This window comes from Zea mays, chromosome 1 (genome assembly GCF_902167145.1).
Source record: "Zea mays cultivar B73 chromosome 1, Zm-B73-REFERENCE-NAM-5.0, whole genome shotgun sequence".
Lineage (NCBI taxonomy): Eukaryota > Viridiplantae > Streptophyta > Magnoliopsida > Poales > Poaceae > Zea > Zea mays.
In genome coordinates, this window is record NC_050096.1 from 23559391 (window position 1) to 23575426 (window position 16036).

General features: G+C 49.3%; 1 protein-coding gene across 6 annotated transcripts; it reads right to left on the reverse strand.

The window, feature by feature from the left end:
* Nucleotides 1-1833: 1833 nt before the first annotated feature.
* LOC103632328 (uncharacterized) lies at nt 1834-10353 on the reverse strand. Of its 6 annotated transcripts, none has more exons than XM_020545511.3 (17): nt 10093-10240; nt 9526-9586; nt 9335-9408; nt 7025-9256; nt 6646-6951; nt 6480-6576; nt 6266-6399; nt 5436-5605; nt 5223-5361; nt 4670-5136; nt 4477-4569; nt 4265-4363; nt 2969-3307; nt 2700-2887; nt 2370-2606; nt 2255-2297; nt 1834-2138 (listed from the first exon to the last, which is right to left on the reverse strand). In XM_020545511.3, the coding sequence occupies exons 7-15, from the start codon at nt 6276-6278 to the stop codon at nt 2573-2575; spliced, it is 1542 nt and encodes a 513-aa protein (XP_020401100.1). In that variant the 5' UTR covers nt 6279-6399; nt 6480-6576; nt 6646-6951; nt 7025-9256; nt 9335-9408; nt 9526-9586; nt 10093-10240; the 3' UTR covers nt 1834-2138; nt 2255-2297; nt 2370-2572. The 6 variants fall into 6 exon arrangements, with proteins under 6 accessions (XP_020401100.1, XP_020401096.1, XP_020401092.1 ...); XM_020545507.3 differs by having other exon boundaries at nt 2255-2291; nt 5714-6399; XM_020545503.3 differs by having other exon boundaries at nt 5714-6399.
* Between the last annotated feature and the right edge of the window lie 5683 nt (nt 10354-16036).

Consider the following 16036-nt stretch of genomic DNA (forward strand, 5'->3'; position numbering starts at 1 on the left):
CATGCCGTTGGCACGCTCTACTTGCCCATTTGACATGGGGTGAGCCACGGCGGCCCAGTCCACCCGGATGTGGTGGTCCTCGCAGAAGTCCAGGAACTTTCTGCCGGTGAACTGGGCGCTGTTGTCGGTGATGATGGAGTTCGGGACCCCGAAGCGATGGATGATGTTGGTGAAGAACGCCACCGCCTGCTCGGACCTGATGCTGTTCAGGGGTCGAACCTCGATCCACTTGGAGAATTTGTCGATGGCGACCAGCAGGTGCGTGTAGCCCCCGGGTGCCTTCTGCAAGGGGCCAACGAGATCCAGACCCCACACAGCAAAAGGCCAGGTGATGGGTATCGTCTGCAGAGCCTGAGCGGGCAGGTGGGTCTGCCTTGCGTAGAACTGACACCCTTCGCAGGTGCGGACAATTCTAGTGGTGTCGGCCACCGCCGTCGGCCAGTAGAAGCCTTGCCGGAAAGCATTCCCGACAAGGGCTCGAGGCGATGCGTGATGGTCGCAAGCCCCCGAGTGTATCTCTCGCAGGAGTTCCTGACCTTCGGCGATGGAGATGCATCGCTGGAGGATGCCGGAGGGGCTGCGGTGGTAGAGCTCCTTCTCATCACCCAGCAAGACGAACAACTTGGTGCGCCGCGCCACCCGCCGAGCCTCGGCTCGGTCGAGGGGTAGCTCTCCTAGGTGGAGATATTGCAGGTACGTGGTCTGCCAATTTTGATCAGGCGTGACCCCGCTTTGCTCCCCCTCGACGTGCAGCGTCTCGCCCTCGGGGGCCGAGGGTACCTCGGGTTGAACCGAGGATACCTCGGGCCGAGCCGAGGGTGCCTCGGAATGATCCGACGGTGCCTCGGGCTGGGCCGAGGGTGCCTCGGGCTCGGGCGTGTCGTCGATCTTGACGGAGGGTTGATGCAGATCCCGGGAGAAGACGTCCGGGGGAACCGTCGTTCGCCCCGAGGCTATTTTAGCCAGCTCGTCCGCAGTCTTGTTGTAGCGCCAAACGATGTGGTTGAGCTCGAGCCCGTAGAACTTGTCTTCCAGGCGCCAAACCTCATCGCAGTAGGCCTCCATCTTCGGGTCGCGGCAGTGGGAGTTCTTCATGACTTGGTCGATGACGAGCTGCGAGTCACCGCGAGCGTCGAGGCGTCGGACCCCTAGCTCGATGGTGATCCGCAACCCGTTGACCAGAGCTTCGTACTCAGCCACATTGTTGGATGCCGGGAAATGGAGGCGTAGCAAGTAGCGTAGGTGCTTCCCGAGGGGCGAGATGAAGAGTCACTACACCACGGTTCGCTATTAGCAACGTACCATGGGTTGGTAAAAGTGGCTTTACCGACCCTCAGACAGTCGTTAAAGACATTTACCGACCCACAACTCGGGTCGCTGTAAGCGGTGTCGGGAAAAGTATTGCCGACGCACTATGCCTTTACCGACCCTCCGTAAGTTGTTAAATCTTTAGTATTGCCGACCCTTAGACTGTCACTATAGACATTTACCGACCCACCCTCGGGTCGCTGTAGGAAAAGTATTACCGACCCACCATGCTTTTACCGACCCTCCGTAAGTTGTTGAATCTTTAGTATTACCGACCCTCAGACTGTCACTATAGATTGAATTCCCGACACATCCTCAGTTGCTAATGACCACAATTACCGACTGACTGTCAGACTGTAATGACAACAATTACCGACTAACAGTCAGTCACTAATATCATGTTTACTAATCAATAATCAGTAGCTATAATCAGTTGTCTCATTTCATACAAAAAAGCCTCACAATTGGTATCACTGATTATAATCTACCACATACTGAGTGAAAACATACAACGCACATAACACATAGATTGAATGAGTCACAAGGTTCAAATAATCATAGATTCATCGGCAGCACTTAAACATCCACAATTGAGTTGTAGTCATAAGCTACAAATATTCCTAAATATACCCAATTGGTCATCAGAGACAGTATATGGGTTAGACATTACAAAAGCTTTCCATCATGCCTATTCGATCTGCGCAACATTGCATGACTATTAGATACAAAGTTGCCCACAAAAGAACTTGAAACCAAAAGAAGCATGTCAGCTTGTCCTCGAAGCATGTCAGCTTGTCCTCAAGTAGCTAGCTTTTTACACCATGCATTACCTGAAAAGAGTTGTGATCAAAATTAATAGAATAATCAGTGGTTGTTTTTGTTTCTTATGATATTACAGCAGCAAACAATAATGCTTCACCATTGATTTCAATTGAATGTTAAATACCTCAAACTGCAGGTGGTGTTGATGCCTTGTTGGTAATCTTTAGCTGTCCAAATAAGAATTCATCACTAATTTGTCATATATCATTCAAAATAGTAAGTTAAGTTTAGCTTATTACTCTATTGTATGGCCATGCAATTGACATCTTGTTGGCATCACCCATAGTTTCCATATTGGCATAGGGACGAGGCAAATGTGCATCTCTTTTCAACACACAAGACACAATAACTTCACAACATTGTCTCCCAAGGGACTGGCCCGCAAGAATAGTGTTTGGTTTAGTTGAAATTATTGTTCCTTTAGCCACAGGTTGATCTGATCTCAACAAGGCATATAATATGACATCTTTTCCAACCTGATGCAAGTGATTAGTGTTAAGTTAGAAGGATGGCATAAATATCTAAAAGATGAGAGTACATATTTAGGAGGAAAAGGATCAGAGTATTACAAGAGCATCATGTTGAGAGCGAGAAGTTTCATTACTCCTTGGTGCGGTTCTTTTTTGTGTGCTGTTGTTCTTGATGAGGTTAAACCATGCACCTGGTCATGTAAGTTGTCATCAACATCATCTTCAGAAACATAATCTTCCTCCCCTTCATCTAGTCCAGCATCACCAGTTTCATTCAACCTTGCATCCTACATCAGACATTTCAGTCATGTATGAGATAAATGACTAGTTAAACATTGCTTTGTGTATAAACAAAGAGCAGTACTAAACAAATGTAGACGTGATGTGGAACCGTGTTGTGACATGGGACTTGCCCTATCTTGTTGTGCCCTTTGCTCCATTTGAGCCTGCAACTCAAAAACACGTTGCTCTAGAGCATCCCTGTCACTTTCAGCTTTCTTTCGAGCCATAACCTCCATTTGAAGTCTTGTTGGTGCATAACACTTTAATCCTGGAGTACCAACATCTTGAGGAGTCGGGCCTAGACCCATAAGACGGACATATCCTTTTGGCTCTTTCAGTCCACAAAGAATAGCATATGCATCACCTTCCTGAATTGTCCGCTCTTTCAACTCTGGGTAGATTTCAATAAGATCTTTAAGTTTCGCCTACAAAATATAATTTTGGTTGAAAAGGTTATGCCCACACAAAATTCCTATTATAACAACCAATTATGAAATGGATACTCCCTCAGTCCCAGGATACTAGACGCGACTAAAAAAATGCAAAGACCAAGAAAGACATTAATTACCCCTCGTTTCTAAAAAAACTGCATGTATTCCCACGTCCATGCATGCATGCATTTTTCAGCTGTTGGTGCCTAACTCAATCGGCGCGCGTATGAAAAATATTTGGCAAGTTTTAGCGCCACTAATTGCTCGCTTCTGCTTCTATAAATACCCAATGCTTATGTACAGCTCACAAAACACTCCTTTCTCTAATCTTCCTTCTTCGGTTACACATAATGCCTATTTCAGATTTGAATGAGCCTATCAACTAGGATGAGATTGAGGAATTTGAAGGAAACGTACATGAGTTAAATTATGATTATGTGTGGGACAATGCATGCAAAGGAGTACAGCCAAACTGCTTATGTGTTTGCAGTTTACTAAGTAGTATTTGTGCTTAATTTGTGCTTAATCGTAGCGTCTAGGCCCGTGCAGCTGCCCCACGCTCAACACCTGCTACTGCATTATCTGATGATTACGTTAACCAGTCCCCATAGAATGTTGCTAGCTCTAGGAAGCATGTCATGTTTGGCAAGGGCAGCCCCGAGTTCAGCACTGGTGGGCATGCATTTTTGAAAGACTGTGAGCTTGTATGTGGAGGCTTTGGTGCAGTCTACAAGACAGTGCTCTCGGGTTTGGGGTGCTTGGGTACATGGCTGCTGCTGTCCAAATTTAGTGAGAAAAAGGTACTGAGCTGAGGTGTAACTTCTACTGGTATTTTTCAGAGCTGAGGTCTTTTGATGGTATTTTATAGAGACAGTAACGGTGCTAGAGAACCAATTTCCCCAATGAAAAAAGTAGTTGCGCCTAGTATCCTGGGACGGAGGGAGTACTTACCATTATTGGCTCTGCAGAGGTTGAAGGAACACCATTTTTCCTTGTATGGGTTTTGATAAAAGTTTCATCTCTTCGTGGGGGACGTCCTAGTTTGACAGCCTATAATATACGATATAATTATACTGAAGGTAGTAGAAACACTTCTAGTCTACTATATTGTATGCCTACTGAAGGTAGTAGAAACTGAATTAGCCAAGAAGGTCAAGCATTACCAATTTATGTTGTGAGCAAGCATAGCTCACACTTCCAGTAGTATGGTGCAGCTGCAGTTTTTGCCGGTTTGCTTTTCCCACTTTCGAGAGAGTCTAACATATAATGAAAATATCATATTTATGCACTACTCATACTGGTTTTCTAATGGAATCAAAATGTTTATGCACAGACTTTATATTAGAAGTTTGTTACCTGAAATTCAGAAGTCTTCCAATAGTTATAGAGAAATTTCCAATCATCATCACTAATTCTTTTGTCTGGACATTCCCCAACATCATCTATAGTCAGCTCAGGATCAAAATACAGCTCCTTGATATTTGCCTTAAATTCTTTCCATTTCCTCCCAGCAGTGCGTGTAACCCAATTTAAGGCAGCGTCATCAATATCAAAGTATGACTTTATTTCAGTCCACAGCTCGTACTTCTTTTTAACATCAACAAGCCTCCAATCTACACAAGCAATTGATATCTTCTTTCTAACTTGACACCCGATAACACTTGAAAGTTGCCTAGCGTTTTCACCAATTGGCTGTCCATAATCATTAAGAGATATTTTGAGTTTAGGCATATCTGGTGTCCTTGAGAATATGTCATCTTTCTTCGTTATTCCCCTTCCTTTCTTTCTCACTGTACCATTGCTTTGGTCACCAATCTGTAGGTCTGAAGCAATATAATGGATTACATTCAAGTCTAAAAGCTAATTCCATCATCAAATTGTTGTTAAGGTCAATGGAAATCTATTTTACCTTCATTGTTACTAAGGAAATCTCCTACTGGCTCCAAATCAGCAAGCACATGTTCTTCATCAAACTGACAATTGTTTCTTTGTAGTCTTGGTCGCAAGTTTGGACGTTCAGTTGATACAATATTTCTGTTCTGAACTTTCTAAAAAAATGACATAGAGTTTATTATTACGGTAATTCACAGATTATACAACAAAGATGATTGCAGTATTTTACCTTTGAAGTTTTCCTAGATCGATTTTGTTGCTGCCCCAAAGAGTTGATGATTGCAGGGATGTTGAATTCTTCTAACCTCCTTTTGTTCCTTTCAATATTTTCAAGCTTTTGTTGCTCATACTCATTATATGAGCCACCCTTATTGTTTCCTCTTGCGCTTGCCATTTTTCCTGAAAAGGAACAATGAGATCAGCTATTTGTAACCAAATGATAATAGAAGCATAAGTTTCCAGCAAGAAAACGACTATATTTGAAACATAAGAAATAACTAAACTTACTTTTTAGATTTTTTCCCATGTTTTATTCCACTAACAATCACACCATCTATATCTGTTCTCATAGATGGGACACATCCAGCAGCCACACAAGCGGATACATTTGGGTTTAGATCAGGGACTAACATAACTACATCATTACCATCATCAATGATTTCATTCTCAGCCTCATCGCTTCTGAACAAATCACAAGATTTTGGTTGTACGACAACAGACCATTCACTATCAATTGGATCAGCAACATAGAAAACTTGAGATGCCTGAGATGCTAAAATGAAAGGCTCATCCGATATCTTTTTACCCGTATTGAATAAGTGCTTGAAATTAACTGTGGTGATCCCTAATTGATCTGTTCTAACCCATTTGTTGTGCACACGGTTGTCAACCCAATCACACTTAAATAGTGTAACATTCCCTTTGTGATGATAATTCAATTCAATAATTTCTTTTATGATACCATAATAGATGTTTTTCCTCAATACGTGGCTATCATTATTCCCGCTCTCAAAACGTGTTGTCTCACAAACTAGAGCTACCCCGCTACTTTGGACAGACCTATTCTCATCATATGATTGTGTATGGAAGTTGAAGCCGTTTATTGTATAGCTGTTATACTGATGTGCGATCATCATGGGCCCCTTAGCTAAAATTTTGATCTCCTCTAGAGCTTCCTCACACATTTCCTCAACCTGTGATTAGCAACATTAGTGTTAAAAGTAAAAGCTAAATTGATAGTGTATTGAAAATTTCACTTATGTTTGTCACTTACATGCAATCTAAACCACTCATGAAAGGTTTTATGATGCATGCAGGTGATCTCACGTTTATTTCGAACCCCAATGGTGGAGAGGTAAAGAGCATGCTTGCTGAAAAGACCAATAGAAAATTTAAAAGAGAATCTATCAAAATTCACAATTGAGGGGTGGATAGCTTACTTTAAGTATGGTTCTATATTAGGATAGTTGAAAAGGACATATCTATGTGCTTGAAGCCAGGTCTTGTAATCTAGATTTACAATGCATTTTCCTGCCAATGCTCGACCAACATTGTGAAAGAACGGAGTTGTAACATTGATTTCAGGTTGCAGCCTATCATGATTTCCAACCCTTTGGTTAAAGTGAGTCTCATCTTGTAAATACCGAGAGCAAAAAGTGAGAGCTTCATCAAACATAGAACCCTCCATAATTGATCCCTCCGGATGACTTTTGGTACGAACATAGCCTTTCAATTTCTTAAGATACCTATATAACAACATCAAGTTATTAAAAATGTTGATACTTATTTCCTATATTGCAACATGTATATGCAAATTACCTCTCCACTGGCCACATGCTGCGAAAGTGGACTGGACCAGCCATTCTTGCTTGGACAGGCAGATGTACCATCAAATGTACATTTATAGTGAAAAATGATGGAGGAAAAATAGTCTCTAAAAGGCTCAAGATTTCAGCTATTTCAGATTGTAGCAGCTGCATGTCACTTACTCGAAGAATAGGGGAATACAGTTTCTTGAAAAAGTTGCTTAAACGAACCAAAACAACACACACTTCAGTAGGGAGAACTCTTCTCACGACAAGTGGTAATAAGTCTTGCAGAAGAATATGGCTACCGTGGCTGTTAAGGCCAGTTATCTTTTTATCCTTAACAATAACATTATGTCGTATATCAGCTGCATAGCCATCAGGAAACTTCACCTCTTTTAACACTCGACAAAATAGTTTCTTCTCACCAGGACTCATTGAGTAGGGTGCAGGAGGTAAATAATATTGATTATCTTCTAGCTCAACCGGGTGAAGGTCATCTCTAATACCTAAAACTTTAAGATCCAAGCGAGCATTCAAATTATCCTTAGATTTTCCTGCTATGTCCAATAAAGTATTAATTATGTTGTCACACACATTTTTTTCAATGTGCATGGCATCAAAATTATATCGAAATATCAAGTCCTTCCAATATGGAAGAAGGAACCAAATAGGTTTTATTTTCAGAAAGACTAATGGTTCCCCTTCCTTCCGTTTTTTCCTTGTTGCCTTACCAGATGATTTCTTGCCATAAACTGTTTCTAGATTTTCAGTGCATTCCAAAATTTGCTCTCCTGACAGAGGAAGAGGTGCTGGTCTCAACTCAGTTTGGGCACCGAAGGAATGAGTGTCAAATCTAAATGGATGGTCTGGATGCAAGAACCTGCGGTGTCCCATGTAACAAGTCTTGCTACCATTTCCAAGTCTAAGGGAACAGATCAAAGAGTGGCAATCAGGACACGCTGCCTCACTAGATGTAACAAACCCAGACACGCTGCCTATACCCGGGTAATCAGTGATGGTCCAAAGTATTGCAGCACGCAATTGAAAGTATTCGCCCTTTGAAGCGTCATAGGTTCTCACGCCATTAACAAACATATCAAGTAGATCATAAACAAGTGGCTGAAAATAGACATCCATATCATTGCCAACAGAGGATCGACCAGGAATTAACACAGACAAGATGAAATTTGAATCCTTCATGCACATTGAAGGTGGAAAGTTGAATGGAATCAAAATGCCAGGCCAAATACTGTAACTAACATTCATAGTCCTATATGGATTGAACCCATCAGTAGCAAATGATAGACGGATATTACGACTATCAGCGGCGAATTCTGGATACTTCTGATCAAAATCCTTCCACAAAATGGAATCGGCAGGATGTCTAAGCAAACCATCTTTTATTCGTCGTTCAGCATGCCACCTAGTGAGACTTGCAGTTCTAGAGGATACAAACAATCTTTGGAGTCTTTTCTTAATAGGAAAATAGCGAAGAACTTTTCTAGGAACCTTGTACTCACGTTTTCCATCTAGACTCTTCTTTTCTGATTTCCAACGTGAGACACCACATTTTGGACATGAATTCAGTTTTTCATTCTCCTTCCAAAAGAGAAGGCAATTGTTTTCACATGCATGAATAGTATTGTACCCAATTCCAACAGATTTCACCAATTTCTTAGCTTCATGAAAGTTTTTAGGAAGTTCTGAACCTGTAGGTAGGGCATCAGCAAGTAAATCTACCAGCAAGTTAAAACTTCTATCGGTCCAACCTCCAAGAAGTTTGATGTGAAGTAACCGAACTAGAAAACGTAGCTTTGAGTACTTGGAACCTAGGTACAATTCTTTACTATTATCCGCTGCTAGCTTATGAATAGTTGTTTCATCTTTATTAGGTGGCTCAAAAGATCCGTCATCTTCCATATCACCTCTGTCATCTAAACCACAAGCTAAGTCCCTAAGCAAGTCTGATATCTCATCATCTTCACTAGGCTGCTCAATGAAATCAGGAACATCATAACTACCATGGTTCGTAAAAGAGGAGCTAGCTTCTCCATGTAAAGTCCATATTCTGTATCCTTTTAGAAATCCATCACATATCAAGTGTTCTCGCACATCACTAGCCTCTCTCCAAAAGGAATTAACACACTTCCTACATGGACATAATATCTTGCACCCAACTGCGGAATTTCTAAATGCAAAAGCTAGAAAACTGTTCACCCCTTGTATATAGGCCTTTGTCTCCCTACACATAATCCCTATGTTAATTATCAAGATAGCTACAAAGAACACCTTTAGTTGTTTTGAAAAAGTTATATTGTACCTAGCCTCATTGTCGATCCACGATTTATCCATGCAACTTATTGTGGGATATGAAACAGCTTTCAGAAATAAAATCTAAAACATATAAGAAGCACAGAAAATATAGATAGATAATTAACACTCAAAAAGTTACTGAACAGCATGAAACCTAACAACTAGTCTTTTGATAAGGTAGAAAGATGGTGAATTTACCTTCTACTTCAGCTCAACAATCGTTTGATTGTTACAGTTCTTCACAACCAGGGAATCAGATCTGAAAATGGGGAGAACTTTTCAGTTTTAGTTGAATCAATTGATTACTTTTCATGCTTTATATATAGGTTAACAATTAGTAAAAAATAGAAACTGGGCAAATGGGAAACTGTTGTATGTCATACAACTTGTGCCAAAAAAATAGAATATGGTGCGCAATGGCCTAGTGTTTCTAAAATAGGTAACATGAAGTTTTTCAAATTTGCAGTTTACCACATGAAAGATGATCCCCAACTATGTCCTTGTAAGCAAATATGTGATATATGGGCAAAAATCAATGCCATCTGTTCAGGACCTCATGGATTTTAACCAAACAAATTACTTGCAATTAGCCCATCCAAAAATGAAAGGTTACAGCTACCAAACCCCACTAATATATGCTGATAATTAATCACACATCATTGTTTTCATCGTTGAATTATGCATAGAGCTTTAACTTTAGCAATTCTTTATCCCCCGTCACAAATTCAGGGCAACCACCCACTAAGTACATATCAAATGATGCACCTGCGCGCGCAGCCATGAGCGTGGAGGAGAGGGTAGGCGGGGCTCGGCGCGCGCAGCCCGGTCGTGGAGGAGAGGGGCGTCGCAGCTTCACGCAGGCCGGATGTGGAGGAGGGTGGCAGGGCTCCACGCAGCACAGACGAGGAGGGGCGGCGGCGGGGCAGCGCACCACAGCTGCGCGGCGACTGGGCGGCGATGCGCGGCGGCTGCCCGGCTGCGCGACGGCCGGAGTGCCCACTGCCCAGCAGGACTCGGCGACTGCCCAGCTGCTAGGTCTGAGATGCGCTGTACACGAAGTGCCCAGTACACGGGAAGAGAGAGGATAAGATGGAGGGAGATGAAAAGATGGGGAAATTTTTTAGCGCCAGGTTTTCGCGGCTGCCCAGCTGGCTGGAGCGCCTTTTTTCCGACCGACTGCGGGATGTCGCAGAAACTTTTACCGACCCCTCTAAAGACGCTATAAACAAAACAATTACCGACACTCAGTGAGTTGTTAAATAAGGCTTTAGCGACCCACAATCTGTCATCGCGTTTTACCATCACACCGATCGTTGATAATAAGGGTCGGTAAAAGTGTTCTGTGGTGTAGTGAGTAGGCCTGTGCCGGCTCCTATCTTCATCAGCGACCCATCGAAGAACATGGTCCAGAGCTCCGGTTGGATCGGAGCCGTCGGTAGCTGGGTGTCGACCCATTCAGCTACGAAGTCCACCAAGACCTGGGACTTGATGGCCTTCCGAGGAGCGAACGAGATTGTCTCGCCCATGATTTCCACCGCCCACTTTGCAATCCTACCCGAGGCCTCTCGGCACTGGATGATCTCCCCCAGGGGGAAGGATGACACCACAGTTACCGGATGAGACTCGAAGTAGTGTCGCAGCTTCCGCCGCGTTAGGATCACCGCGTACAGCAGCTTCTGAACTTGTGGGTAGCGGATCTTGGTTTCGGACAGTACCTCGCTGACGAAGTAGACTGGCCTCTGAACGGGCAATGCATGCCCCTCTTCTTGCCTCTCGACCACAATCGCGGCGCTAACCACCTGAGTGGTCGCGGCGACGTAGACCAGGAGGGCTTCTCCGGCAGCTGGGGGCACCAAGATAGGCGCCTTTGTGAGGAGCGCCTTCAGGTTCCCGAGGGCTTCCTCGGCCTCAGGGGTCCAAGTGAAGCACTCGGCCTTCCTTAAGAGGCGGTACAGAGGTAGACCTCTTTCGCCGAGGCGTGAGATGAAACGGCTCAGAGCCGTGAGGCATCCCATGACCCTCTGTAGGCCTTTCAAGTCCTTGATGGGCCCCATGCTGGTGATGGCTGCGATCTTCTCCGGGTTGGCTTCGATGCCCCGCTCGGAGACGATGAATCCCAAGAGCATGCCTCGGGGTACCCCGAAAACACACTTTTCGGGATTGAGCTTGACGTCTTTCGCCTTGAGACATCGGAATGTCGCTTCAAGGTCGGAAAGAAGGTCGGAGGCTTTCCTCGTCTTGACTACGATGTCATCGACGTAGGCCTCGACCGTGCGGCCAATGTGTTCGCCGAACACATGGTTCATGCACCGCTGGTACGTCGCGCCCGCATTCCTCAAGCCGAACGACATGGTGACATAGCAGTACATGCCGAAGGGTGTGATGAAAGAAGTCGCGAGTTGGTCGGACTCTTTCATCCTGATTTGATGGTACCCTGAGTAGGCATCGAGGAAAGACAGGGTTTCGCACCCAGCAGTGGAATCCACGATTTGGTCGATGCGAGGCAGAGGGTCGGGAACCTTCGGACATGCTTTGTTGAGACCGGTGTAGTCTACACACATCCGCCATTTCCCCCCTTTCTTTCTAACAAGCACAGGGTTGGCAAGCCATTCGGGATGGAATACCTCTTTGATGAACCCTGCCGCCATTAGCTTGTGGATCTCCTCGCCTATGGCTCTGCGCTTCTCCTCGTCGAATCGACGCAGTGGCTGCTTGACGGGTCAGGCTCCGGCTCGGATGTCCAGCGAGTGCTCGGCAACATCCCTCGGTATGCCGGGCATGTCCGAGGGACTCCACGCGAAGACGTCGGCGTTCGCGCGGAGAAAGTCGACGAGCACTGCTTCCTATTTGGGATCGAGCCCGGAGCCGATCCGGATCTGCTTGGAGGCGTCGCCGCTGGGGTCGAGGGGGACGGACTTAACCGTCTCCGCTGGCTCAAAGTTGCCGGCATGACGCTTCACGTCTGGCACCTCCTTAGAGAGGCTCTCCAGGTCGGCGATGAGGGCCTCGGACTCGGCGAGGGCCTCGGCGTACTCCACGCACTCCACGTCACATTCGAACGCGTGTTTGTACGTGGGGCCGACGGTGATGACCCCGTTGGGGCCCGGCATCTTGAGCTTCAGGTAGGTGTAGTTGGGGACGACCATGAACTTCGCGTAGCATGGCCTCCCCAGTACCGCGTGGTAGGTTCCTCGGAACCCAACCACCTCGAACGTCAGGGTCTCCCTTCGGAAGTTGGAGGGTGTTCCGAAGCAGACGGGAAGGTCGAGCCGTCCGAGGGGCTGGACGCGCTTCCCGGGAATGATCCCATGGAAGGGCGCAGCGCCTGCCCGGATGAAGGACAGATCGACACGCAGGAGCCCGAGGGTGTCGGCGTAGATGATGTTGAGGCTGCTGCCTCCGTCCATGAGGACCTTGGTGAGCCTGACGTCGCCGATGACGGGGTCGACGACGAGCGGGTATTTCCCCGGGTTCGGCACATGGTCGGGGTGATCGTCTCGGTCGAAGGTGATGGGCTTGTCGGACCAGTATAGATAGACTGGCACCGCCACCTTCACCGAGCAGACCTCCCGACGCTCTTGCTTGCGGTGCCGAGCCGAGGCGTTCGCCGCTTGCCCACCATAGATCATGAAGCAGTTGCGGACCTCGAGGAACTCTCCTGCCTGGTGATCTTCCTTCTTGTCGTCGTCGCGGGCCTTGGCACCCTCCGCGGGTGGCCCGGCCCTGTGGAAGTGGCGCTGGAGCATGACGCACTCCTCAAGGGTGTGCTTGACGGGCCCCTGGTGATAGGGGCACGGCTCCTTGAGCATCTTGTCGAAGAGGTTAGCACCTCCAGGGGGCTTCCGAGGGTTCTTGTACTCGGCGGCGGCGACAAGGTCCGCGTCGGCGGCGTCGCGTTTCGCTTGCGACTTCTTCTTGCCCTTCTTCTTGGCGCCGCGCTGAGTTGACGCCTCGGGAGTATCTTTCGATGGGCGGCCCGGGGGCTGCTTGTCCTTTCGGAAGATAGCCTCGACCGCCTCCTGGCCGGAGGCAAACTTGGTGGCGATGTCCATCAGCTTGCTCGCCCTGGTGGGGGTCTTGCGACCCAGCTTGCTCACCAGGTCGTGGCAGGTAGTGCCAGCGAGGAACGCGCCGATGACATTCGAGTCGGTGATGTTGGGCAGCTCGGTGCGCTGCTTCGAGAATCGCCGGATGTAGTCTCGGAGAGACTCTCCCGGCTGCTGTCGGCAGCTTCGGAGGTCCCAGGAATTCCCGGGGCGCACGTACGTGCCCTGGAAATTGCCGGCGAAAGCTTGGACTAGTTCGTCCCAGTTGGAGATCTGCCCCGGAGGCAGGTGCTCCAACCAGGCGCGAGCGGTGTCGGAGAGGAACAGGGGGAGGTTGCGGATGATGAGGTTGTCATCGTCCGTTCCACCCAGTTGGCAGGCCAGACGGTAGTCCGCGAGCCACAGTTCCGGTCTCGTCTCCCCCGAGTACTTTGTGATAGTAGTCGGGGGGTCGGAACCGGGCCGGGAACGGCGCCCGTCGGATGGCTCGGCTGAAGGCTTGCGGACCGGGTGGTTCGGGCGAGGGACTCCGATCCTCCCCGCTGTCGTAGCGTCCCCCACGCCTGGGGTGGTAGCCTCGGCGCACCCTCTCATCGAGGTGGGCCCAACGGTCGCGGTGATGGTGCTCGTTGCCGAGGCGACCCGGGGCCGCACGCGCGGTGTTGCGCGTGCGCCCGGTGTAGACCGAGGCTTCCCGCATGAATCGGGAAGTCGCGGCATGAGGTTCCGAGGGGTACCCCTGCCTTCGGGAGGCGGAGCTCTCGGCCCGTTGGATCGCGGCGCCTTCCAGGAGATTCTTGAGCTCTCCCTGGATTCGCCGCCCCTCGGTGGTTGATGGCTCCGGCATCGCGCGAAGAAGCATTGCTGCTGCCTCCAGGTTCTCGCCGACCCCACTGGATGCGGGTGGTGGCCTGACCCTGACGTCGTCGGTGATGCGGTGCTGGAAGCCCTGGGGTAGATGACGTATTTCTCCGGCCGGAGGTTGGCCCGCCCATGCCTGCCCGACGTCCCAACGGATCGGCTCAAGCGCTCCTGCTCCCTCGTCGAGCCTGGCCTGCACCCCGCGGATTTGCTCGAGCTGTGGGTCATGGCCCCCCGCCTGAACGGGGACCACAGCTAGCTCCCGTGGGATGTCAACGCGAGGCACCGGCCTAGGGAGGTCACCGTCCTCCGGCATGCCGAGATGGTTGCCTTCGGAGGGACCCCCTAGATCGACGTGGAAGCATTCGCGACTTGGGCCGCAGTCCTCGTCGCCGAGGCTACGGCTACCGTCGGAACAGTCGGAAAGGCAGTAGTCGCATGCGGTCATGAAGTCCCGCATGGCACTGGGGTTGCCAAGTCTAGAGAAATCCCAACAGATGATGGGTTCGCCGTCTTCCTCGGACCCAGAGGGCCCGTAGGTCGAGACGTCCGTCAGCCGGTCCCGAGGTGACCGCATACGAAACCCCAGAGGGTTTTGACTCACCTCTACAAGAGCGCCCGCCAAAGTGGGGCCGCTAGGCGGGTCGAGGCTGAATCCGAAAGACGTGGGATGGGAATCGGTCGGTACCTTTTGGTCGATGGGCGGCGATGAGGTCACATCGGGGACTGACTGCGCCGTCGTCTCAGGTACGAGGGTGACGTCCAGCAAGCTTTTCGCGAGCGTGCTGGCGTCGTCCGCTTGCTCGGGATTGGCGTGTCGCGGGGGGACGGCGCTCGCCTTCGTCTCAAACGCGAGGTCGACGCCCGGTGCGCCCTCCGTTGGGGCGCTGGGGCCGTTGACTCGCTCGACAGCCGACGAGGCGCTGTCTCCTGCTTGGCCTTGGTTGCCCCGCCTCCTCCTCTGTCGGCGGGGGAGAGGACGGGGCGAGCTCGAAGGTTGTTCTTCCACCATGCGGGGAAGAAGTCGCTGATTCCGCCGCCGGCGGGCGGGTTGTTGGCCGCCACTGTCGTTGTCGCACGGCGGTGGAAGGAGTATCACGTCGTAGCTGCCGTCGAGGGACATGAACTCAAGACTCCCGAAACGGAGCACCGTCCCGGGTTGGAGAGGTTGCTGGAGACTGCCCATCTAGAGCTTGACGGGAAGCTGTTCGTCAACACGCAGCAGGCCCCTACCTGGCGCGCCAACTGTCGGCGTTCCGAGACCGGGGGGTCCCTGAGCCGACGAGTGAATGTCGCCGCGTGCCCCAGCCCAGATGGGTCGAGCGCGAGGGCGAGCGCGAAGGGGGGAGAGCGAGGCGGCCGGAGACCGGCGTGAGAGAGGTGGGAATCCCGCGGCCTTCGTGTTCGTCCCGCGCCCAGGTCGGATGCGCTTGCAGTAGGGGGTTACAAGCGTCCACGCGGGAGAGGGAGCGAGCAGCCTCCAGCGAGCGCCTGTCTCGTCCTCGTCCCCGCGCGGCCAACCCTCTCTAAGAGGGCCCTGGTCCTTCCTTTTATAGGTGCAAGAAGAGGATCCAGGTGTACAATGGGGGGTGTAGCAGAGTGCTACGTGTCTAGCGGAGGAGAGCTAGCGCCCTAAGTATATGCCGTTGTGGCAGCCGGAGAGATTTTGGCACCCAGCTGGTGTGATGTCGTGGCCGTCGGAGGAGCGATGGAGCCTGGCGGAGGGACAGCTGTCGGAGCGGTTGAATCCTTGCTGATGTCCTCTTGCTTCCGTAAGGGGGCTGAGAGCCGACGTCATCACA

Excerpts from the sequence above, each read along its gene's own strand:
- LOC103632328 (XM_020545507.3), bottom strand. Across the intron at positions 4,570-4,669 it reads GGAAGACTTCTGAATTTCAG|ACTCTCTCGAAAGTGGGAAA; the intron begins GTAACAAACTTC and ends ATTATATGTTAG. Across the intron at positions 2,888-2,968 it reads CCACATCACGTCTACATTTG|GATGCAAGGTTGAATGAAAC; the intron begins TTTAGTACTGCT and ends TGTCTGATGTAG.